General features: G+C 33.1%; 1 protein-coding gene across 1 annotated transcript; it reads right to left on the bottom strand.

Annotated features, from left to right (window-relative positions):
- Positions 1-1,745: 1,745 nt before the first annotated feature.
- Positions 1,746-26,198, bottom strand: LOC120146890 (terpene synthase 10-like). The gene is made up of 7 exons (XM_039160368.1): positions 25,904-26,198; positions 25,561-25,816; positions 23,791-24,388; positions 23,577-23,715; positions 23,243-23,491; positions 22,850-23,135; positions 1,746-1,810 (listed from the first exon to the last, which is right to left on the bottom strand). Exons 1-7 carry the CDS (start codon positions 26,120-26,122, stop codon positions 1,800-1,802), a joined length of 1,758 nt encoding a protein of 585 aa, XP_039016299.1. The 5' UTR covers positions 26,123-26,198; the 3' UTR covers positions 1,746-1,799.
- Positions 26,199-26,847: the final 649 nt, after the last annotated feature.

Genomic DNA, 26,847 nt, shown 5'->3' with positions numbered 1-26,847 from the left:
GAATGTAATTAAAACATTTTGGATTTTGGGGTTTAGAATGTAATTGATGATTGTGTTACAAGTTTTAAAAGTAAAGGAACCTAAATGCAAGCGTCTGAAAAGTCCAGTGACCATTTATATAATTTACTCTAACGACAGTGAATCGCCCGTTACGTCGGAAACCATATTGCAAATGAACTAAATGTTTAGTAACTGTATTGCAAGTTTTAAAAGTTGAAAGACCTAAATGCAAGTATCTAAAAAGTTTATTACCATTTATATACTTTACCCTATCATTTTCATTGGTAATAGGATGACTTTTTTTAGCAATGTCTTCTTCTCCTCCTTCAAAAATAGGGTTAAAGCGAGAGGCAACAATAGGATTGTTCTGGGTTTGAGTCTTGGAATCTGCCTTGTTTTTGGTAGCTCTCATTTGTCTTCTCTCAACAACCATCAAGGGGCCGTAAGTAGCAGATTCAACCATCTATTTTTCTAGGGAGGCTGCTTTTCGGTAATTGGCACAGAATCCATATTAGAGTTCAAATCAGGGCAGATATCTTGAGTGTGACCGTACTTACCACATGAGAAACAATGGTAGGCAAAGATTCGTACTCTACCGTTTGGATGTTGCCGTTGATGATCAGTTTTGAGATTAAAGGCTTGTGAAGGTCAACAGAAATAGCCACACGCGCGAAGCGACCGTGTCTTCCACTGTCAGTTTGATAATCTATGCGGATCACAGGACCAATGCACTCACCGATTTCCTTAATGATGCTTAATTTATAGAGCGTGACTGGTAAACCCGACAGCCTTATCCAACCTTTCACCTTTCGTGGGAAAGGTTGGGAAAGAGAGAAATCTAACGACCAAAGTTCGATCGTAAGATAGCTCCCAAAAATTATCCAGGGCCCTTCCGAAATAACCTTCAAGAAATCCGATTGAGACCTGACAGTGACCAAGAAATAGTTATCCATTAGGCGAAAAGGTTGAACTGGTTTCCATAGATCGTAAAGTTTTCCACGCAACGTGTTGTAGCCGGATCCGTCGCCCAAGCAGCTTCACAAGGACAGTCAAATCAAGACTTTTAACCGCCAAAGTTTGGATTCTGTTTGAAAAGTCAATTGAAATTATTCCATCTATCACAGAACGCGAGACATCGCCTTCTAGTATCTCTATTTCATCCTCAACAATATCCTCGTCTTCAGAAATAGTATGGGAGTCACCATCAGTTCATCTTTATAAGAGAAATCCTAGGAGCAGAAGTCGGCGGTGGAAAAGAGGCTTCAGCGGTATCCATTGGCGCTGGTTCAGATACAAGTTGGATGGTGTTTTGACCCAAGGGGTCATCTACGGGGTAGAGCCTCCGGCGTCAGGCGGATCTTCATCGCGTCGCATTGGTTTTTTAGGGTTACGTGGGTCTTCATTATTCTCCGAAAAGGTTGGGAGCATGGTTGATTTCTTGTTTATGTACGTATTAAAAATTTAATTATTTGTTTTTCTTAAATCAACATTTTTTTCGGGATAAGAATGCTTAGTTATTTATTGCATCTAAAATAACAAAATTTGAAATACAATTCGACATATCTGAAACAAATCAAATAGGCAAAGAACAATTTAAGCCTAGTGAACAAGAGCACGAGCAACTGTCAAACCCTACCCGTCGTTAATCACAATCACCATAGTCATAGTCACAACATTCACTTAACTTTATTTCTATTAACTTTTCATCGTCTGATTAATAGATATACATTAATACATCTATGTTATTCCATTAAAAAACCTAATCGAAGCCCACAACTACTTGCAATATCACCTTTCAACTAAGGAATAGATGAAACAAGTAATAATATTACACGATCTTTAGTCTCCTGATCAGCAACTCCATGTCCGTCTCCATATTGGTACATGCATTGAGCCATCCTCGTTATGTCCAATGCAAGTTGTATAAATGTAGGAGAGGAGGTGGAATGAGCCATTGATAGATGTTCTTTGTTCATTTTTTTCCATGTTGTATCAATTAACTTCCTTACGTACTTACGGGCTTCCGCTTCGGAAGAGCCGGTTTCATGCATGTAGCATTGAATCGATTTCGGAACATCGCCTCCTTCTACTTCATTCTAATCAACACAAATACAAAGAAATAAGCGTTAGATAATGTGAATCAACAAAAAATCAATTATATGATATGATCATCAAATCATCAAAGGATCTCCTTCAAGGACGAGCAATAGATTATATTGAAATGTTCCTTCCAGTGCTCCAAGCAATCCTTTGTTGTTGACTCTAGAGTTAAGGAACAAGCATGTGATAATATTACAGGAGCCGCAATAGAAGCCCAAGCATTATCAATATACTCTTTAAAGGTTGGTTTGTATCCGCTGTGAAACCATTTTGCCTCCAATAGATAAGCTTTGCATAAATCCGCCCACTGAAACACATAGTTACACTAAGTTAGATTTATACTTGAAACCATTTTGTTCGATCATTTTATGTAATTATGATTGTAAAAAATATGAAAAACAAGTTAGATTTAGAACTTAGTACCGCTTTCTTCAAGAAAGGAATGGTATGAAATCCATGTTCCTTGAGATTATCAAAAGCCATTCGTTTATGGAGTTATAAAATTTTAGAAGGTTATAGTCCAATGTTCCGTTGGACTAATCTCTCCAATTTAGGCCACTGCATAGACATAGTGCAAATTATATAAACGCACCTCCTCAACTGCTTGAGTGAAGAGCTCTAACTCGTCCAATGTACCATACACGTACACATCATCTATAGTTGTTATTAATGAATAGACTTTTGTAAAAGTTGTCCTTATGTTACCAAACTGAGGATCAAATATATTCCCCATCGACCAAAAAAAGTGCTCCATCAACCTGTCCCTCGCAAAGCTTAGCTTCTCTGCTAGGCGTGTATCATTCCACCACCTGGAGGCATATCTTAGGTCATCTTGGTGAACTGCTTGCACAATGTTAAAATCCAATTTAGCAAGCTCCAAAAGCAAAGGGTTTGCATCCTGTCTTTTCTGGTACAAATCTATAAACCACCTGGCTTCCAACCTCGATACCCTCCAATGCAGAGGAAGTTCCAAAGCATGCTCCACCAGCATCCTCAAATGTTCTTCTATTTTATTTTGCTGAAGATGTTTTAAGTTGTTCGGTTGCGAAATCCTTTGCGGTGTCCAAGATGCCTTCTCCTTCTACCGAAAGGTATGAAGCTTCATACAAGCTAAGAAGCCCTTTACAGTCCTCGCAAACCCTTGCATTGAAGTTCCCCATTTCCTCCTGAAAATTAGAGAAAGCCTCTGCACGTATATCACATATTTTAGGTCAAGTTCCGCAATTAGTTCATGTTCTATGCGTAAGGTGTGAATTTAGTCCCTATACTCTAATTTGATCAAGTTTAGTCTTACAATTTACAGAGCATTTTGTTCTGCACTCTACTTCCAGTCCTCGCAAACCCTTGCTTGAAGTTCCCCATTCCTCCTGAAAATTAGGAAAGCCTCTGCACGTATATCCAATTTTAGGTCAAGTTCCGCAATTAGTTCATGTTCTATGCGTAAGGTGTGATTTAGTCCCTATACTCTAATTTGATCAAGTTTAGTCTTACAATTTACAGAGCATTTTGTTCTGCACTCTACTTCCTACCTTGAGTAACTTTAAAACCGTGCTGCCTTAGGAGCCTAAACTCAAGTGCTGTAGCGTATAATTGTCCGTTTCCCACGAAAACTCGCCTTCATCAGACCTTATACCCTCCAATACCTCTTGGTTTCGTTCTGAAAATGGTAATAATCCCAGCCTCTGCAATGTATCGATTAGCTCAGTTTCTCCAAAGGCTTCATCGCTTTTTTGAGCATCATCCGAACCTCTTCGACGAGTCTCATCGCTTCTTCATTAAACGATTCATCCTACATAGAAAGCAAAACAACTCTCTCAGCTTTGCATAAAATAATCCTTGTAACTTTTTCTAGAATCTCATGACTCCTTCGGGAGAATGTAAAATATCTTTCTTCGGACAATGCTGAATATTTAACAATCGATATATCGCATAAAGATTTCACAGATTCGAGATTCCCTTGAATATCTGAAGAGACAAGCCATGTGCGAAATTGAAGAGTTTACGCATAGTGGATTCAAACCCATGTCTTCAATGTATATGCATACCTGATAGTTGCTCTTGAGCGACTGAATGTCGTCGTATTGCCAAATTGAAGGATGGTAATTAGCAGATCGTCGACTGATAAATTTTTGATCCGACCATTGGTCATAGCAGCGACAAACGGGGTGCTCGAAGGACGCTCGAGTTGTCGACTTTGTGCTTTCGTGTGTTTGTGATGAAACTATTGGTAAGAACAGAGGTGAAGATGAAGGGCCATGGCGAAAAGCTCCCACTCAGGCTTAACTTCAAAAGATTTGAATCAGCTTCGTGTGTAAAAGAACCAACGCATGCCACCACGTATATATAATCAAATTAATGCTATTATTAGTTTCACTATATATTTTTAAAAAAATAATCGTTAGAAAGTACAGTAATCGCACAACAATGGGACACTAAGATTTTTGGTAATTTTTTTTGAAAAATATCACAGGTAGAAGAAATAAATTCATTAATTTCAAATTTTAGTCGATTTCGAATAAATTTTATGAAAAATCAATCATATTTAGAAGAATATCTCATTAATTCTCTCATAAGAAAACATTATCTTAAATTTTAAAACTTAAAATATACAATGTTAGAATTCAATATACTTTTACGACTTATGCTGCAAAGCATGGATGATTCTTGAATCATATGTTATCCAATTCAGTGCATGATTATTATTTTTGTATTATTTTTGTTTTCATGTCATCATTTGTATATTTTGTTATGTATTTTTGAAATTATAACTAACCATGACTCGATGGTGCGTTTGGTTTATGGAATGTAGCATTACCTTCGGGAATAGAATTACCGGAATGTAACATTACCTACACATTACTGAGAATGTTGTATTGTCGTGCTTGGTTTGTTTAGCAGAAATGTAAGATTACAATGTTTTGTTAAATAATAAAAGATTACTGAATGTATATGGTAACATCCTTAATATCGGGTTAGTGACCAAATTGTAAAGTTTCAGAATTTGGTGACTAAAGTATAAGAATGATAGTTCAATGATTATTGGATACATGATGAAGGTTATTTTGTAATTGTTAAGGAATAAAGGGTAAAATGGTCATTTGATCATTTAAGAATTATATACACGTGGGAAATGGGAGAAATATCCAGAGTTCTCTTCTCCTTTCTTCTTCTTCATGCGTGGGAGAGCAAGGCAAAGGTGAAGTTTTATTAGTTGATTATTATTTGAATTTTAAGCTTGTTTTTGATCTTTAGTTGATGGATAAACATAAGGAAGCTTGGGTTACAGTAAAAATCAAAGAATGGAGGATTGAGAGATTAAGATTAGGAGTTTTTATATGAAACTTTGGAAAAATTGATAATAGAATTTGAAGTTAATTTGACTTGTCATGGTTAAATAAGAGATTTGGAGTGATAGAATTTGATTTAGAACACATTGAAAATTTGTATGATTTTTTGAATCTTATATGGATGATAGGATTTTGAGGTTTAAGATGAAATAAATGAATATAGATTGTTTAAGTATGTGTACTAGAGTTAAGAATGAAAGGGGTGATATATGAAGTGTTTGAGAAAATGAAGTGATATTCGAGCTAAAATATGATTTCTGGGCAAGGGGAATCGGTACCCATTCAAGGAACCGATACCCCTTCAACGACAGAATTCCAGAATGCCAGAGGGGAACCGATACCCCCACAGGGGAACCGATTCCCCCTAAAGGAAAATGTTAATATTGGTTTAATAAGTTCGTTTAAGTTGCTAGTATCCAATTAAAAGGTGTAGGTATATAATAATTGTCTTAAAATATAATTATGTAGATTCAGCCTAAACGAGTTCCAGAATCATTGACAAGTAAGATCGATAAAAGGGAAGATAAGAGATTGAAATGGACTATGAGGCCAGGTGAGTGCATATGCAAGCATGATTATGTTAGTATATTTAGTTCTAGACTTGCGATAGTCTAGATTTAATATTTTGATACTGATTCATTCAATATTATGAACATGATATGAATTCATACCATATGCATTATTTGATATGCTTGAAATGAACATGCATGAAAAGTTACATGTCTATGGGATTACTATGGGAATAGTGGTAATTTATTTTCCATAGTAGAGCTTATATAAATGAGTGTATGTGATATATATATTATTGCATATGTTACATGAATTGTGTGAATACATGTTAGTGAAATAAGCTATGTGAACTAGTATAAATAGTATATGTGATTACATAATTTATATGATATAAACATGTGATATAAGATATAAGCTAAAGAATTATAGGATATGAGATAAGACAGACATATGTGGTTATAAGAGACATGATGAAAAATAGGAGAAAAGGAAAATGTGATATGTGAAAGTGAACTATAATATATGAATATGAGAATATAGGAATATCAAATAATTATGATAAGTTATGTGACATGATCTATATATATGAGTTTATGTGATATAAAAGTTATAAGTGAAATAACATGATAGGTGATAAACCGTAAGTCTATATGATTATGTGTTATATGTTACATGATATGACATGCAAGTTACATGAACAAATGAGAAATGGTATAAGTCATATGAAACGATCTCGTGAATACATGCACTTGTGATACAAGTGATATGAAATGTTATAAATGATAATGCCCATGTTATATGATATGAGAGCTAGGGTATAGTTGGCATGCCAAGAGTCGAGGGTTTACCTATGTCTTTCGAGACATATGGAAAGTTTACCTAGTTCTTCGGGACCTATGGACAGTTACCGAGGATCTTTATGACCTCTGGACAGTTACCGAGGATCTTTATGACCTCTGGACATTACCGAGGATCTTTATGACCTCTGGACAGTTACCGAGGATCTTTATGACCTCTGGACAGTTACCGAGGATCTTTATGACCTCTGGACAGTTACCGAGGATCTTTATGACCTCTGGATAGTTACCGGGGTCTTTGTGACCTCTGGATAGGTCCTTCGGACATTTATAGAGCTGTGGTGACAACATAGTGGTGCACAACCTCAATAGACTCACATCTATAGTTCTCACAGGTGCACATGGGCTAATAGAGATAACATGGATGTACTGTAGATGATATATGTGTGTTAGTGATTATTGTATATGCTAAAGATATATGATTGAGCTTAATTGATTATATGAACAAGAGAATAGAAATATGAAAGGTGATAATATGATAATGATAGGAAAGAAGATAATTATATGTATGCGTGGATAGGTATATATATATATATGAAAGGTGCATAGTAGGAATCATTACATGTATATGTGGGTATGATGCTTACATGTGATGTTAGTAGAAATTTTTCAAGCATGATACGAGTTAGAGTTTTATTATATGTTTTATGCCTCACTAAGTCAACGACTTAGCGTGTGATTGTTTCACACGTAGTTACAGAAGTGAGAAGAGTAAAGAGTAATGCGGAGCAAGACAGGTCAGTTATCCTTACCAAATGTCAGATCAGAAAATGTATGTACTGTTTACAGAGTGTAGTTGGCATTGTCTAAAGATATAAATGGTATGACTCTGATATATTTTGTAAACGTTTTTGAATGAGTTTAAATGTTATCCAAGTTTTTAAATTACTCACTATTTTATACGAATAAATGTTTGAAAAGTCAATGTGACACTTCAGACTCGTATCCGGGTCGGATACGGGTTGAGGGTGTTACATTTAATGGTATCAGAGCTACGGTTAGCCGATTATAGGCTAAAAATGAAGTCGAAAGTGTTTTAAAAGTGTACATGCCAACACAAAGTGAAAAAAAATATAATTCTGATCTGATAGATAAGGAGTGTGCTGTCTTGTTAATAGAGTTAAATTGTTATGTTATATAAGATAAGTGAATACTGAGAATGATTTATGAAATCTATATATTGTTTATATGATATGATGGATGACATGTGAACATATGCAATGACATATGTTATACAATATGAATTGGATGAGCATATGCACACGTGATATCTGATAGAAGAATAATATGAGCACATGAAAATATGAGAGTTTCCAAAGTAAAATACAACGATAGACCTGAAGGTAATAGCATTCACCTGCCCTGCCAGGCAGGGAGAAGAGCGAAAACCTCAGGGAATGTCTGTATAAGATAAAGAATGATTTATGATGTTGAATGATATTCCGATATGTTTTTAATTGTATACTTCGTTAATTCATAGAATGAATGTATTGAAATAGTTAAAAGAGTATGCACCCGATCTCAAGGGTGAATTTGAGGAAGGCTCTGTTGTTACAGACCTTTGGATATATGATATGAAGATAATGCTAGAAGATGTTCATTTCTCCATAGTGGAGAAATTAATAGAGTAGTTTTGTTATTATGTGGATAAGATAGAATATGGTGAACATGTGTCACCATAAGAATGTTAAAAGATCTAATGACGTGATGAGTACGTATAAGAACTCAAGGATAAGTGCATCAGTGACAAGTGTATAGATGTATAAGTCAGAGCTTATGAGTTTGAAACGAAGTGATAGTATTGCGCATGAACAAGATTATGTTATGATAAGGGTTTGCAGTTAAGATGGAAAGAGTTAGCATTGGCTAACTAGAGTATGTGATAAAAATGTACTGGAATTATAAGATTTTAAGATATTGTCAGGATATGATAACCAAATCCGCAATGGATCTGAATACAGTTGCATATTTGGATCATAGTAATGTGGTATAGTAAAGAAAAAGGAAGTAAGAATTTGTATACTTAAGTAAAGCTGAGGATTGATAAGAAGAGTTTGAGAATGTGTATATCGATGATCAGATTATAGGACACAGGAAGTCAGAATGTTGAGTTTGAGCAAAGAAATTTCAGGATGTATGAGAATAGAGGTGAAATTGATAAGTTGAGTAAGAGAATTTTGAAATAATTTAGATTGGAAAGGATGTATATGATTGGTATAATAGGGCTTGTGCCCTAGATTGAACAAAAGTTATTATCTAGCTGTCAGAGTAAAGATGCTAGAGTTATAAGATTGGAGGAAAGATATGATTTGTATATAAGAATATTTTGATAATAAAGGATAAATGGATAAAGAAATGAAAGATGGTGTTAAATGAGTAAGTATGATAAAGGGTTATAAGAAGTGCAAATTATAAGTTTGATTAGAAGTAAGAAAAGTATGTAAGATTATATGAAGATTATGTATCGTAATACAGACAATGATAAAGAATGAGTAAAAGTTTGGATTGTGTGAATTAATTAGAAATGAGGAAAGAAATGGTTATCAGAGTAATGATGCAATGAAGATTGATACATAAGATGAGTATAGGATAAGACAAGAGTATGTGAACATGAAAGGAAATATATATTTATGTATAAGGAATAAGGAATAAAGAAATGAAAGGGATTGATTTAAAAGAATCAGATACGATAAATATAGAAGTACAGAGGACAATTTTGATATAGAAATAAGACAAGTGTGCAAGGTGATGTGAAAATATTGTTTGACTCCTTAAAGTATATGTTTAATCACATTGAAGAAGATTTAAAGTTGTGTTTGGTCAAATGATGACGAAATACAAGTTTGGTATGGTTATAAGGTAATTAGAGAGTTATGAAGAAATAGATGGATTCATGATATAGAGAGATGAGATGGATGTATTGTCAACGTGATGAGTGACATTATATGGAATTTTAGAAAGGTCAAAGGAAAATGCATAGTCGAATGAGAGAAAAGACAACAATGGATTGGTATTACTGGTTATTGTTTATATGATAAGCAATAGAAGAGGAATGTATAAACGAAAAAGATAGTTGGAAAACTAAAGAATTAAAAAGTAAGTTTCTTATGATGATAAGAAAGAATAAGTCAGGGAAGCACATAAGAACATTAGAAGATATGTTATTACTAAGATGTTCAGTGAAAAATTCGAGGACGAATTTTCTTAAAAGGAGAGGAGATTTGTAACATCCTCAATATCGGGTTAGTGACCAAATTGTAAAGTTTCAAAATTTGGTGACTAAAGTATAAGAATGAAATAGTTCAATGATTATTGGATACATATGATGAAGGTTATTTTGTAATTGTTAAAGGAAATAAAGGGTAAAATGGTCATTTGATCATTTAAGGAATTATATACACGTGGGAAATGGGAGAAATATCCAGAGTTCTCTTCTCCTTTCTTCTTCTTCATGCGTGGGAGAGCAAGGCAAAGGTGAGAGTTTTATTAGTTGATTATTATTTGAATTTTAAGCTTGGTTTTGATCTTTAGTTGATGGATAAACATAAGGAAAGCTTGGGTTACAGTAAAAATCAAAGAATGGAGGAGTTAAGAGAGATTAAAGATTAGGAGTTTTATATGAAACTTTGGAAAAGAATTGATAAGTAGAATTTGAAGTTAAATTTGACTTGTCAATGGTTAAATTAAGAGATTTGGAGTGATAGAATTTGATTTAGAACACATTGAAAATTTGGTATGATTTTTGAATCTTATATGGATGATAGGATTTTGAGGTTTAAGATGAAATAAATGAATATAGATTGGTTTAAGTATGTGTACTAGAGTTAAGAATGAAAGGGGATGATATATGAAGTGTTTGAGAAAATGAAGTGATATTCGAGCTAAAATATGATTTCTGGGCAAGGGGAATCGGTACCCATTCAAGGGGAACCGATACCCCTTCAAACGACAGAATTCCAGAATGCTAGAGGGGAACCGATACCCCCACAGGAGGGAACCGATTCCCCCATAAAGGAAAATGTTAATATTGGTTTAATAAGTTCGTTTAAGTTGCTAGTATCCAATTAAAAGGTGTAGGTATCTAATAATTGTCTTAAAATGTATAATTATGTAGATTCAGAGCCTAAACGAGTTCCGGAATCATTGACAAGTAAGATCGATAAAATGGGAAGATAAGAGATTGAAATGGACTAGTGAGGCCAGTGAGTGCATATGCATAGCATGATTATGTTAGTATATTCAGTTCTAGACTTGCGATAAGTCTAGATTTAATATTTTGATACATGATTCATTCAATATTATGAAACATGATATGAATTCATACCATATGCATTATTTGATATGCTTGAAATGAACATGCATGAAAAGTTACATGTCTATGGGATATACTATGGGAATAGTGGTAAGTTTATTTTCCATAGTAGAGCTTATATAAATGAGTGTATGTGATATATATATTATTGCATATGTTACATGAATTGTGTGAATACATGTTAGTGAAATAAGCTATGTGAACTAGTATAATAGTATATGTGATTACATAAGTTATATGATATAAACATGTGATATAAGATATAAGCTAAAGATTATAGGATATGAGATAAGACAGACATGTGGTTATAGAGACATGATATGAAAAATAGGAGAAAAGGAAAATGTGATATGTGAAAGTGAACTATATATATATGAATATGAGAATATAGGAATATCAAATAAGTTATGAGATAAGTTATGTGACATGATCTATATATATGAGTTTATGTGATATAAAGTGTATAAGTGAAATAACATGATAGGTGATAAAACCGTAAGTCTATATGATTATGTGTTATATGTTACATGATATGACATGCAAGTTACATGAACAAATGAGAAATGGTATAAGTCATATGAAACGATCTACGTGAATACATGCACTTGTGATACAAGTGATATGAAATGTTATAAATGATAATGCCCATGTTATATGATATGAGAGCTAGGGGTATAGTTGGCATGCCAAGAGTCGAGGGTTTACCTATGTCTTTCGAGACATATGGAAAGTTTACCTAGGTTCTTCGGGACCTATGGACAGTTACCGAGGATCTTTATGACCTCTGGACAGTTACCGAGGATCTTTATGACCTCTGGACAGTTACCGAGGATCTTTATGACCTCTGGACAGTTACCGAGGATCTTTAGACCTCTGGACAGTTACCGAGGATCTTTATGACCTCTGGACAGTTACCGAGGATCTTTATGACCTCTGGATAGTTACCGGGGTCTTTGTGACCTCTGGATAGGTCCTTCGGGACATTTATATGAGCTGTGGTGACAGCATAGTGGTGCACAACCTCAATAGACTCACATATCTACAGTTCTCACAGGTGCACATGGGCTAATAAGAGATAACATGGAATGTACTGTAGATGATATATGTGTGTTAGTGATTATTGTATATGCTATAAGATATATGATATGAGCTTAATTGATTATATGAACAAGAGAATAGAAATATGAAAGGTGATAATATGATAATGATAGGAAAGAAGATAATTATATGTATGCGTGGATAGGTATATATATATATATGAAAGGTGCATAGTAGGAATCATTACATGTATATGTGGGTATGATGCTTACATGTGATATGTTAGTAGAAATTTTTCAAGCATGATTACGAGTTAGAGTTTTATTATATGTTTTATGCCTCACTAAGTCAACGACTTAGCGTGTGATTGTTTCACACGTAGGTTACAGAAGTGAGAAGAGTAAAGAGTAATGCGGAGCAAGACAGGTCAGTTATCCTTACCAAATGTCAGATCAGAAAATGTATGTACTATTTACAGAGTGTAGTTGGCATGTAGTCTAAAGATATAAATGGTATGAACTCTGATATATTTTGTAAACGTTTTGAATGAGTTAAATGTTATCCAAGTTTTTAAATTACTCACTATTTTATACGAATAAATGTTTGAAAAGTCAATGTGACACTTCAGACTCGTATCCGGGTCGGATACGGGTTGGAGGTGTTACATATATTTTACAAAATTATCCTTGTTATATATTTGTATAAAAGATCTTAGAAAATATATAATTTTATTATTTTTAATTTACATAATTCATTTTAAAAATTTTAAATTCATAAAATTTATATAATTTTTTACAAAATTTAAAAGATAAATTAGTTGAATGAAAGGGTTTAATTTTATTTTAACCCCTGAACTTCATATAAATTCTAATTGTTGACTTTTTTGTAAATATAAATTTAAGGATAAATTTGTAAATTTACCATTCTTAGAAATTTTTTATTCAACGGTTAGGAGAAGGATATTTTTGAAAAAAAATTGTTTTAAGGGCATTTTAGTCCAAAGTTATGGGAAAAAATTGATACCTAAGGGATTGGGGAGAATGACATTCTCGATAATAAACCCCCAATATACCACGGTTGGGAATGACTTATTACAGGGGTTGAGAATCTTTGCAATCCAAACATGGATATCACATTTTGGGAAAAAAAAAACTTTCCCTCCGGTAATCTTCTTTTCCCCCATCCAAACGCACCCCGAAATACTTTGACAATATAATTTTAGGTTTTTCTTGTTGAAAAAGTAGAGTTTAATTGTTTAATTCATGTTTAATTGAACAAGTAAAGTACATAAAGTATTCTTAGCTATAAGCTTAGACAAAATTTAAACACGGCACGTCACCAAAGAAAATATATTAATCACGTTGAGGGAGAAAATTCTCCGGTCCAGCTTTTTGTTCCATGGAAACACCGGATACTATCAATAGAGTTAAAACTGATCTTGGTTTTTCAATGCTACAAGTCCTTAACTCCTCACTTTGCTGTTACTCATGTGAACAAACGTCCCCACCAAATAGTCTGGATGTTATATGGTTGACTTTTTTTGATTTATTGATAACGCACGCTTTTCGACTTTGAATCCTCAAAAAAGAACGGTATTCTCCTATGCTATTGAAGTCACTTTCATTATAAGATATGTTGAGTTAGTTATTCATCTTGTCTATTTGTTATGAGATCGGAATTTTAAGTTTTATTCATGTGAATAGAATACATTTCATGATTAATTATTTTTTTTTAGAGAATATATAAAGAAACCTAATTTAATAAAAAAAATTCTTCTAAAATAACTATTTACTTATTCATGCGAATATAATATATTTCTGGATAAATAAAATTTACAAATAGAATATACGGCTTTCCTTTTCCATCCAACTTCTTTGCTAAAAAAATCCACCACTGATAAGTGATTTCGGTTAACATTTTGCTTTTAAATTACTCTGTTATCATTGGATTTTGTGGTTTATTTGTTCGTTTTGATTTATTTTCTGTGCAGAACGCTAGATTCTGGAAATTACACTAAAAGGATATAATTCTGCAGTTTTTTTATTTTCGGAATCAAAGTTGGTTTAGTGGGTATGACTTTGGGAATGAAACATCTGACGAGACGATGATGTCAGCACCTTCTAGAAGGTCCATTCAGCACTTCTAGAAGAACGAATGGATCAGCCGCACGTTTCTGTAATTCGGATTTGAATTAAACTCATGTTTTAGGATATTATTTTAAATTTTATATTTTATTTTATCTTTGTTTTATGTATTTTAGTTTAAATAGTTTTAAGTATTTTAATTAGGATTTATTTTCTTTATTTTAAGATTATCTTTACCTCGTTTTTAGGATTTTGAAAGCTATAAATATTCTCTAAGGGTAAGCCTAGAAACACATCTCTCAACAATTGAAAATTTACTCTTTTTATTCTCTCTAGCTTTATAAAATTCTCTCTTCTATTTTCTTTCAAGTTTTTTCATATTTTTCATTTTTATTTTAAGTTTTGTTTTTAAATATGCTAAGTATGACTTTGGTCATGCTTAGCTAATTTTCTTTTAAGCTGAAGGCTAAAGCGATGACTCAATTCCAAACATGAGAATTGTAAGGCACTTAAATCGCTTCGGATATCTCTCTCAGTTTTCTGGACTTATTTTCAAATCAAAACGATTTTCAAAACCAAAAGTCGGTGTTGGTCTGGATGTTGTTATGGTTAACGTGGGAGGAAGGATCGGCTTATTGAAGCACATTCAACTTCTTGTGAACACACTTAGCAAAATTGTTTGCTAAGAGAAAACTGATATCGGAATCAGTTATTGTTGAAACAACATAATCCAAGTCGGCAACTTTTCGAACTTCAACGTTTTAAGATCTACAACATTGTTGTTACTTAGATCAACTCACAAACTGAAATTAAAGATTGCACTTGGATATTCAGTATACAAAGCATATTCACAAAGATTTGTCCTTGTAGACAAGTAGCCGACGTGAATCTTGAAGTAAAGATCTATTTCGATGATCCAAAGAACTTGAGGCAAAGTCGAAGCCTGAGGCTGTTTTTACCATAAGTTTTCTTTATCTCAATTTATTTTATTTATTTATTAGTTTATTTAATCTTTATCTCATTTTATTTCTTTAAACATTTAAAAGTCTCCATTTTATCTTTATTCTTATCTTATAATTATTATTTATTTATTTTATTATTTTATCCTTATATTCCATTTTAAACTATTTATATTTAATTATTTATTTTATTATTTTATTCTTATATTTTTATCTTTATCTGAAATTCTATATTCATCTAAATAAAAAAGTTCTCTAAATTAGAAACACCAGAGTCCCTGTGGATCGACCCTGCTTCTCTATTCTACTCTCACTTTTTACTTATTAAAAAGCTTGAATTATTTTGATAGCAAAACGAAAGTTATCAAATTGGCGCCGTTGTTAGGGACTAGTGCCAAGTATTGATTTATTTTTCTTTGTTTTTGATTTATGACCAGAAGAAACATGGGCGAATTAATAGATATTGACCCACAGATCGAAGCACAAGCATGAAGAATCCACGCACAAACGCTTCGAGAAAAAAGAAAAAGACAAGAAGAACAATAGCAGAGTTCAGAAACATAATCAAATCCGGAGACAAACTTTGAAACAGACACATATAACGAAGATCAAATCCCGATGATAGAAGAAGAACAAACGATCCGAGAGCTAGCCGCAGCTCCTGTCACTCAGAAGCCATTATGCACCACTTTTCCCAATGGCGGGACTCCATTTCAGTTAAAGACGAGACTTATTCATCTACTTCCCACTTTCCACGGCCTTCTCACTGAAGATCCGCACAAACACTTGTTGGAGTTCCACGTGGTTTGCACTAGCATGAAACCATAATAAGTTACCGAAGATTAAATTAAATTGAGATTTTTCCCTTTCTCTTTAGCCGACTTGGCTAAAGATTGGTTATTTTATTTACCTCCAAATTCAGTTAATTCATGGGCTAACATGAGTCGGATTTTTCTTGACAGGTTCTTCCCAGCGACTAAAGCAACCGAGTTACGAAGGAGCATTCTTTCCATTCGACAAAAGAGCGAAAAAAGTCTTTATGACTATTGGGAACGATTTAAAAAGCTTTGTGCACGTTGTCTGCAACACGGATTAAGTGAGAAAATGTTACTTCAATACTTTTATGAATGTATTTTACCAGCAGCGAGATAATTGATTTCAACCATGACAACTAACTCTCAACAGTTTTCAAGTGAACCCAACCGATGGTTCACGAGATAAGTACCTTTTCCATTGAAAATAAATTAGATAAATTAACTGAAATAGTTAATTCACTTGTTGTAGAAAAATCTGGGGTAACAAGAGCATGTGGGATATGCACAAAGCTGGACCATCCGACGGACTGCTTCCTGATGATACAAGAATTAGGCAATGCAGAAATCAATGTTGTAGGAAACTTTCCAGGTCCTCCACAGAGACCATACAACCCATATTGTAATACTTATAATCCGGGATGGCAAGACCACCCAAATCTCAGCTATGCGCCAAATCAAAGGCCAACTTTTCATCCAAGACCTCCTCCTCAACAACAAATGCAAAAGACATCATTGGAGTAAATCATGGAAAAGTTAGCAATTTCCTAAGAAAAGCTGGTTACATCCCAAGAAAAATTCCAAAGCCGAACCGAAACACATCTTCAAGAGTTGGATAAACAAGTGAATCGTCTGGCTCAAATTATGGGGAAATTGGAATCACAATGAAGATTACATTCTCAAACGGAGTTAAATCTGAGAGAAAGAATGTTAGCGCCATCACACTTCGAAGAGGAATAGTCATTTCACCCGATATTCCAGAAGAAAAAGCAGCACATACCGAAAAACAAGAAGAAACACCACCTCCAAAAATACAAGGAACATCTGTAACACATCCTCCTCATAAAATCATGCCACCACCCTTTCCATCAAGATTGATAAAGAGTGATAAAAGAGCAGAAGAAAGAGAGATCTTAGAGGTGTTTCAAAAAGTTCAAGTTAACATACATCTTCTTGAAGTAATCCGACAAGTACCAAGGTATGCTCGATTTTTAAAAGAAATTTGCACTACAATGAGGAAATTAGTGAGGCACGAAAAGGTAAATTTGGGAGAACATGTTTTCGCAATTTTTCAACGAAAGCTCCTGCCAAAGATGAAGGATCAAGGTATGTTCGCCATACCTTGTAAAATAGGAAATTTTAAAATTAAACGTGCAATGCGTGACTTAGGGGCTTCAATCAATGTTATGACATTTTCTATTTATAAAATGATTACTAACGAGCCTTTGAAGGAAACAGGAATAACCATACAGTTGACTGATCGGTCTGTGATCTATCTAGTGAGAGTGATGGAAAATGTCTTAGTAAAGGTCGATGTATTATTTTTTCTTGCAGATTTCTATGTCATTGACATGGAACATGATAGGTCGGATTCTTATTCCGAAGTACTCTTAGGTTGACCCTTCCTAAGCATTGCACATACAAAGATCGATGTTTGAAGTGGTTTACTGACAATGGAATTTGATGGTGAGACAATGAAATACCCGAATCGAGTTGAAAGAATTAAATATATTGATATTTTAGATCCTTTAATTAATGGATATATTGAATCTAATTTTTCTTATAATCTTTCTAGGGATCTTGAACTTTTCTACAAAGAGGGAAAAAAGGAGTTTGAAAATATTTTTTCAGTCAATTCTGATTTATTTTTACCTTCCTCTAAAACTAAAATTTTACCTTCTGTTTTACAGGCACCTGAGGTAAAATTAGAGCAGTTATCGGAATACTTGAAATATGCCTTTTTAGGCGAAAATAGAACATTATCGGTGAGCATCTCAAGTAAAGTATCCGAAGGAGAAGAGGAAGCTTTGGTAATGATGTTGCTTACGCACAAAGAAGCCATAGGATAAACCACTGCCTACATTAAAGGATTAAGTCCCTCGACTTGCATGCACAAGATCAAAATTGAAGAATGAGCAAAGCCATTTGAGAAGGACAATGCCGATTAAATCCACCGATGATGAAAGTAATAAAGAAGGAAATTCATAAAATCCTTGATGCTGATTAATCTATCTGATATCGGATAGTAATTGGGTAAGTCTGATTCATGTAGTTCCCAAGAAAATGGGAGTTACAGTTGTCGAAAATCAAGAAGGGGAGTTACAAGAGTTCAAAATAGATGGCGAGTTTGCATCAATTACAGGAAGTTAAACTCTCTTATTCGAAAATATCATTTTCCTCTTCCCTTTATAGACATAATGATTGAAATATTAGCTGGGAAAACTCATTATTGTTGCCTTACTGGTTTTTCAGGTTTTTTTCCAAATCCAGTAGCGCCCGAAGATCAAGAAAAAAATGACTTTTACTTGTACCTAGGGTACATTTTCATATAGACGAATGCCCTTTGGTCTTTGTAACGCGCCAACCACCTTCCAAAGATGCATGTTGAGTATATTTTCTGACTATGTGGATAAGGGCATCGAAGTCTTTATGGATGACTTCACAGTTTATGGTAATTCTTTTAGTGAATATCTTGATAATTTAACTAATGTGCTTAAAAGATGCTTAGAGTATAACCTTGTTTTAAACTATGAAAAATGCCATTTTATGGTAGATAAAGGGTTAATTTTAGGTCATATCGTTTCCTCAAAAGGGATTGCGGTTGATAAAGCTAAAACATTTATTATACGCTCACTTCCTTACCTCACAACTGTGAGGGAAATTCATTCTTTTCTTGGTCATGTAGGATTTTACCGTAAGTTTATTAAAGACTTTTCGATAAAAGCACAACATTTATGCAATATTCTCCAAAAGGATCAAGACTTTTTTTTGAAAACGACCTAATTCACTTGATTTTTCTTAAAAGAATGTCTTTTCATTTTAAAAATCAACAATGATTTTTCACTCCAACTATTTAGGAGAATATATCGTTAATTCTCTCATAAGAAAACATTATCTTAAATTTTTAAAACTTAAAATATACAATGTTAGAATACAAATCTAATTGTAATACTTATGCTGGCAAGGCATGGATGATTTTTGAATATTATGGAAATTAATGTCGACAAAACCATGGAATGAATTGGCAGTAAATGAAGAAAGGTGAAAAAATTAAACAAGGAAAAGAGTATTCAATTGCGGCAAGCAACAATGAGGTGACAACAACTTTCTTAGTAGTTTTAACAGCATGCTTATGCTTAATAATTAAGAAAAAAAAACGTGACAATATAAGAAGAAATTAGCAGCAAAGTTAATCAGTTATATACTTCTATAAATATGGTTTGATAGCTTTAAGTTTAGAAATGAAATGTAGTGAGTGAATGTAAGTGTATTGAGTGTGGAAAGAAAAAAATCGAGAGATTAGAGAGTGTAGTTTAATAAAGCTTTGAATAGCGGGGTTGTATTTGTGAACTAGCCGCAACTAGTGTTTGTATCATATTTTATTTTGGTTCGTATTAGTAATAGTACGAGTTATAAAAATTATCAAGAGTCCACCTACGATTCCAAGCATTCAGTTATTAAATATATGAATGAAACAAATATAAAAAAATGCAGTACAATAAATGAAAATAATGATGCATGAAATTGACTAATAATTCGACTTAAAAATTCTTAATTTTAATCTTTTAATTAATTTCAATTTGATACTAATTTAACTTCTTAACACCTTTCTAACCACAAACTTAAATCATTCGTTATTCAATTCGGCGCATGATTAATTATTTTGTATTATTTTTGTTTCCATGTCATCATTCGTATATTTTGTCATGTATTGCTGAAATTATAACTAACCATGACACCGAAAGACTTTGACAATAGAATTTTAGGGTTTTCTTGTTGAACAAGTAAAGTTTAATTGAACGAGTTCAACTGTTTAATACTTTAATTCATGTCTAGATTTCGATCTTTGAATAGCGGTTGTATTTGTGAACTAACCGCAACTAGTGTTTGTATCATATTTTATTTTGGTTCGTATTAATAATAGTACGAACACGTTTATGAAAAAACCAAACCATCTCCACCACATATATATAATCAATTTAATGTTATTTTTAATTATGTTCAAAAATAACGAACACGTTTTTAAAATGGGTAAATTACAATATTTTCTAAATAATTTTTAACTTAATTTTTACAATATTGGTTCTATATCAATAAGAGGAGATGAATCTTTGTTTATATTTAAGTTAAATCCGATAATATAGTCTAAATTTTTTTAAGTTTTATATTTTTTTATGATTTTTGGATGAGTGGCTAAAATATTTTTAAAAGAAAGAACAAGGATTAAATCAAATTTAAATGAATTAATTTTTTTAATAAAAAAAAGAAAATCAAATTAATAATTAATGCATACTGCAATGGGCTCCGCCATGTACTATGTTGTTCCCTCCATCACTAGATTCTGCACTACCACGAGACACACACATCCTTGTCATGATTTTGCAGCACCATCACGACACTGATTAAAGAAACGTGACCTCAAAACTGGTTAACTGCAAATGTATTTATCAGCGACCTATCTGTGGGGGTCGAAGGACGATGAAATTTGTGGCTTTCGTGTGCTTTGTAATGGAACTGCTGATAGGAACTGAGTAGCTAAGTGGTTCGATTCAGAGTAGCTAAGTGGTTTGTAGCTAAGAATCCCCTTTTTTCAACTCAGGTTGATTTCTTAATTGGTGACCCCTTTGTGGCTGATAACCTTTCAGACTCTAAGGTTCTGGAAAGTAGTGTGTTCTGTTGGATTCCTCCTCCACTGGACTTCTTTAAGATGAATGTGGACGGGGCGGTGAGTAGTGTGTGGATGGTGGCTGGTATGGGGGGAATTCTAAGGGACTGGAATCGGGTTGTACTGTCTTCATTTTTAGTAAATATAGGTCCTAATACTCCTATCCTAGCAGAATTGAAAGCTATCAAGAAAGGCATTGACATCTTTGTTTCATCTGTATGGGCTTCGAAGGGTAGACTCATTATGGAAAGTGATTCAAAGACAACAGTGGAGTGGATTAAAGATCAGAGTTCAATCCCTATTTACCTGTCTAATTTTGTGAAGGAGATTGCGTCTGCTGTTTCTTTAAATTAGTTCATTATCAGGTGGATTCCTAGGTGTTGTAATTGTGAGGCGGATAAGTTAACTAAGGAGGGAATAGGCTGATTGTACTGCTTTTAGTGGGTTTGTATGTCTTTGAGGGGAGGTCATGCAGGAGTGTATCAAGTCTTATGTATTTTTGTAGGAGTGTTTTTAAATTTTATGTAATTGTATTATCATTAATAAAATGATGTTCTCTTTTCCTCCTTCCACTAGAGGGTTCTTGCCTTAGGACAGTGGACTTCTTAGAGGGAGGTTTTTAACGAGGCATCATATTCCTATAAAAAAAAGAACTGAAGGTAGAAGACCAAGGGCTATGGCCGAAAGCTCCCACGTTGGCTTAACTTCAAAAGATTTGAAATCAACTTTGTGTGTAAAAGAACCTACGCATGCCACCACATATATATATATATATATAAGAATAATTTATATATTTAGTCACTTAATTATTCTTGCAGTTCTATTTTTAATTATCAAGTTATTTTTTTCTTTTTAAAATCATATTTAACATTGTATTTTGGTTTCATTATAATCACTCACTATTAAAAATTAATATAACTGCCGATGTTATATATTTTTATTTTTTCAATGATGATGTAATATTGTTTTATTATGACACATCATCACTGCTAATTTTTTAACAATAAATTACTAAAATGAAATCAAAACTTAATATCATGTATCATTTTAAAAAAAATATAATTAGGTGATCAAAAGAAAACGGTATAAATATTTAGGTGACTAGATATGTAGTTTACTCATATAAATATATATACCATATGAGTACACTACCCACATACGTAATTCTCGAATAACGTCAGTAAAATAAGGATAAATTACGTAAAAGATTATTAAAATATATAGTTATTATAAAATTTACATAATTGCTAAATTACGTGAAAGATTATAAAATTATAGAAAATTATGTTTGTTGTGAACCATATGTGGTAAGTGGTAACGGTATGGAGGCCGTTCGAGTCATTAATCAATTTTTTAAAATAACGATTTTTTTATATATTTAGAGTAAATATAAGATAATATATGTTTAAATTTTTTAATCATTTAATAATAAACATTTATATCCCTACATATATGATGTTCTAATTCGAAACCTTAAAATATAACAATAAATTTCTTAAGCCATTGAGATTTCTTAAATTATAGAAAATTTACAATTACTTGCAAGATGAATTTTCAGCTAAGGAATTGTAGAATCAAAATAGAGTAAAAACTCTAATTGATCGAGAAGAAGAAAAACTCTCTTTAGAATAATCTCACAAAATTGCAAATTGGAAGAACTCTTAAGAAAGCTTTCAAATGCTTATAATTAAGCTTTGATTGTTGGATGATAAAACTCAAATACAAGTAGGGTATTTATAGGTTACAAGAAACAATCTAAACCACTCATTAAAATACACTAAATAATCTAAACCATTGAAATTAAAACATGAGAAAAATACTTAATTTTCACCTAACTAAATTGATGTAAGCAATGACATCAAAACTAAATTGATGTAAGTAATGACATCAAATTAATTTAGGTGTGAACTTATTTAGGCTAATATTGAATTTTCAACAGGAATAGATGAAACAAGTAATAATAATACACGATGTCTGGTCTCCTTATCAGAAACCCCATGGCCGTCTCCATATTGGTACATGCATTGAGCCATCCTCGCCAGGTTCAATGCAATTTGTACGAACGTAGGAGAAGAGGTGGAGTGTGCCATTGATAGATATTCTCCGTTCATCTTTTTCCATGTGGCTTCGATTAGCTTCCTTACGTGCTCGTGGGCTTCCGCTTCGGAAGAGCCAGTTTCGTACATATAGCATTGGATCGATTTCGGAACATCTCCTCTTTTCAGTTCATCCTAAGCAACACAAATACAAGGAAAGAAAGTGTCGGCCAATTACATATGATACCATTATCATTGAGGGATTTCCAACTGGTAAATCTTTATATACATTGCGTACGTACCACTGATGTTCCAAGATCATCAGCAAGTCGTAAAATCAGGGACGAGCAATAGATTATATTGTAATGTTCCTTCCAGTGCTCCAAGCAATCCTTTGTCGTTGAATCGAAAGTTAAAGAACAAGCATGAGAGAGTATTACAGGAGCCGAAATAGAAACCCAAGCATTATCAATATACTCTTTAAAGGTTGGTATGTATCCACTATGAAACCATTTTGCCTCCAACAGATAAGATTTGCATATATCCGCCCACTGAAACACATAATTACACTAAGTTAGATTATGCATGCGTAAATCCATACATGTGTAGATTTCCGGTTTAAATTTTGTTCAGTACCGCTTTCTTCAAGAAAGGAATGGTATGAACTCCATTTTCCTTGAGAATACCAAAAGCCATTTCGTTTATGGAGTTGAAAAGAGCAAGGAAACATATCTTCATATACTCTGGGAGAAGCTCCATTGCATTTATATCCCATCTGAAATTACAACATCATACTATCAAGTTAGCATCTGAAATACTCTGGGACACAGTGCAAATTATGTAAACGTACCTCTCAACAGCTTGAGTGAAGATCTCTAACTCATCCAACGTACCATACACATCGTACACATCATCTATGGTTGTTATTAATGCATTAACCTTTGTTGAAGTTCTTCTTATGTTACCAAACTGAGGATCAAATATAACCCCCACCGTCCACAAAAAGTTCTCCATCAGCCTGTCCCTCGCAAAGCTTAGCTTCTCTCCTAGGCCTGTATCATTCCACCAGCTGGAGGCATATCGTAGGTCATCCTGGTGCACTGCTTGCACAATGTTAAAATCCAATTTAGCGAGCTCCAAAAGCATAGGGTCTCTTTTCTCTGTTTTCTGGTACAAATCTATAAACCACCTGGCTTCCAACCTCGACACCCTCCACTGTAGAGGAAGTTCCAAAGCATGCTCCACTAGCATCCTCAGATGTTCTTCTATTTTATTTTGTTGAAGATGTCGATGAAGTTGTTCGGTTGCGAAATCTTTTGCGGTGTCCAAGATGTCTTCTCCTTCTACCGAAAGGTATGAAGCTTCATAAAAGCTAAGAAGCCCTTTGCAGTCCTCGCATAGGCTTGCATTGAAGTTCCCGATTTCGTCCTGAAAACCAGAGAAAGCCTCTGCAAGTGTATAACATATATTAGGTTAAGATTTGTAATTAGTTCCTGTTCTATGATCTAACCTTGTCAATTTGTCTCGGTACTTTTTGAATTCAGGGATAACGTTACAAAATTACAGTGACTAAAATGATCTGATTGGATCGTTTGAGTCTTAATTCAATTGTCATCATTGTTGTTGTAAAATCCTAGAAGTTATGTGTTCAAATTTGATTAAACATACAATATTATCATAACAATAAAATGAATTAAATTTGGTTTAATGGTATTTAAGATTCTCAAAACTTTCCTAAAAAAAGATAAAAATCAATGAGATCCCTTCATCTTTTATACTTAATGTGCCCATTAATTGACAAACAAATTCAATTGGCCATTTGACTAACATAATTGAATATTAATCGATACGATACTGACGAGAGGGTTCACAGTGTTTATGTGGAAGTCGATGGTGCTATCGATGGTGCTAACATGAAAGTCTATGATGGATGATGACATGGTAGAAGGGTTATTTTGTTTTTTAATCGAGTTCAAGTTAAATTGAATTTTTTAAAAGTTCGAGAACTAAATTGACACTTACACAAAGTTTTATTACTGGATTAGTGAAGTCTTATGGATTTTGTATATGAATATAGTTAAGAAATATCGTAAGTTATTCATAGTAACACACACATCTAATCATATTTCGAACAATTCTAAGGGTTATTTGCAAGCCTTTACACATCGTATAATAAGCTAATGACACTTAAAATTTATCCAAATATAATTAGATGTGTGTATTGATGCGAATAATTTATGATATTTTCTAACTACATCATATAAAAAAATACACGAGTCTCGATTAATCTAGTAATAATAATTTATATTAAGTGTTGATGATATGGTTATATGATAATAAAATCATTTATTATGTGTACATGTATGATATAAAAGTGTATGACATTTTTAATGATGATTGATATGTATATACTTATTTTGTTAATTCGACTATGTGAATGTGATTAATTTATCTTTATATTAATATGAAATTAATTACATTACTTTTTAGAAAATTTTTAGGATCTCATATACCGTTAAGCCATTAAATTATGACTTCATCCACCCAAATTTTATATGCTAATAATTCATTACTATTTCTACAGCATTTTGTTCCTGCACAAAATTATTCTACTTCTTACCTTGTGTAACATTATAACCGTGCTGCCTTAGGAGCCTAAACTCGAGTGCTGTAGCGTATAAATTGTCTTTTTTCCATGAAATCTCAGACCTTATACTCTCCAAAATCCTCTTGGTTTCCTTCTGAAAATGGTAAGACAATCCCAGCCTCTGCAACGTATCGATTAGCTCAAGTTTCTCCAAAGGCTCCGTCGCTTTCTCCAGCATCATCCGAACCTCTCCGACGAGCGTCATGGCTTGTTCATTAAACGATTCCTCCTGCACAAAAAGCAAAAACAACTCTCTCAGCTTTGAATGAAACATAATGTTTGTAACTTTGTAACCTGCAAGTGTATATAATTATACCTGATAGTTGCTCTTGAGCGACTGAATATAATCGTATTGCCATATTGAAGGATGGTAATTACCAGATCGTCGACTAATAACTTTTTGATCCGAACCATTGTCCATAACAGCGACGATTCTGGGGGTTCGAAGGACGCTCGAGCTGTCGAGCTTTGTGGTTTTGGTGTGCTTTGTGGTGAAACTGGTGATAAGGACTGAAGGTAGAAGACGAAGGGCCATGGCGAAAAGCTCCCACCTAGGCTTAACTTGAAAAGATTTTAATCAACTTTGTGTATAAAAAAACCAAGGCATGCCACCACATATATATATAATAAAATTAACTTTACTGGATATTTACGTTAAAAAAGAACCAACACGTAGTTAACATGGGTAAATTGCAATGGATAAGAAACACAGTGATATGATAATTTGTTAGGATATTTATCGTGAGCACAAATGGTAGGGCATATTAGAATTAATATAATAAGTAATTTCATTGTTCACACGTTAAGCAGGATAACTAATACACCCATTGCTAAAGTTTTGTTCCTTAAAAAATACCGTCGATGTATCAAATACTTATTAATAAAGTATATTATTAAGGTAACTTGATTTATAATATTGCTTCTACATAATAAAAGGAAATGAATATTTATATTATAGGATTATTATTCCAAGCACTAGTAATAAAAAACATATTTTACAAATCAATCGACTTCAATAGTTGGGAAATTGTTGTTATATCTAAAAGTTTTGAATTAAAGTACATCATCTGTAAGAGTATTTAAACGTTTATTATCAAATAATTAAAAATATCCCAAACAAGTGCATAATCATATCAATCTATAAAATTTTAAAAAGTATATTATATGAGAATCTAAATTTTTTTTTTTAAAAAAATACGATTATATTCCTAAACGTAATTAATAATAAAAAATTATGGGTTGATAAAAGGCTGAATTGTT

This window comes from Hibiscus syriacus, unplaced genomic scaffold, assembly GCF_006381635.1.
Source record: "Hibiscus syriacus cultivar Baekdansim isolate YM2019G1 unplaced genomic scaffold, ASM638163v2 tig00110931_pilon, whole genome shotgun sequence".
NCBI classification, from domain to species: Eukaryota; Viridiplantae; Streptophyta; class Magnoliopsida; order Malvales; family Malvaceae; genus Hibiscus; species Hibiscus syriacus.
Note: the sequence above shows the minus strand (reverse complement) of the source record. Positions and strands in the feature narration are given on the sequence as shown.

Coding starts and splice junctions, on each gene's coding strand:
- LOC120146890 (XM_039160368.1), bottom strand. CDS start 26,122: ATGGCCCTTCGTCTTCTACCTTCAGTCCTTATCACCAGTTTCACCACA. Junction 23,716..23,790: donor TTCACTCAAGCTGTTGAGAG/GTACGTTTACAT, acceptor TTGTAATTTCAG/ATGGGATATAAATGCAATGG. Junction 23,136..23,242: donor ATGATCTTGGAACATCAGTG/GTACGTACGCAA, acceptor TGTGTTGCTTAG/GATGAACTGAAAAGAGGAGA.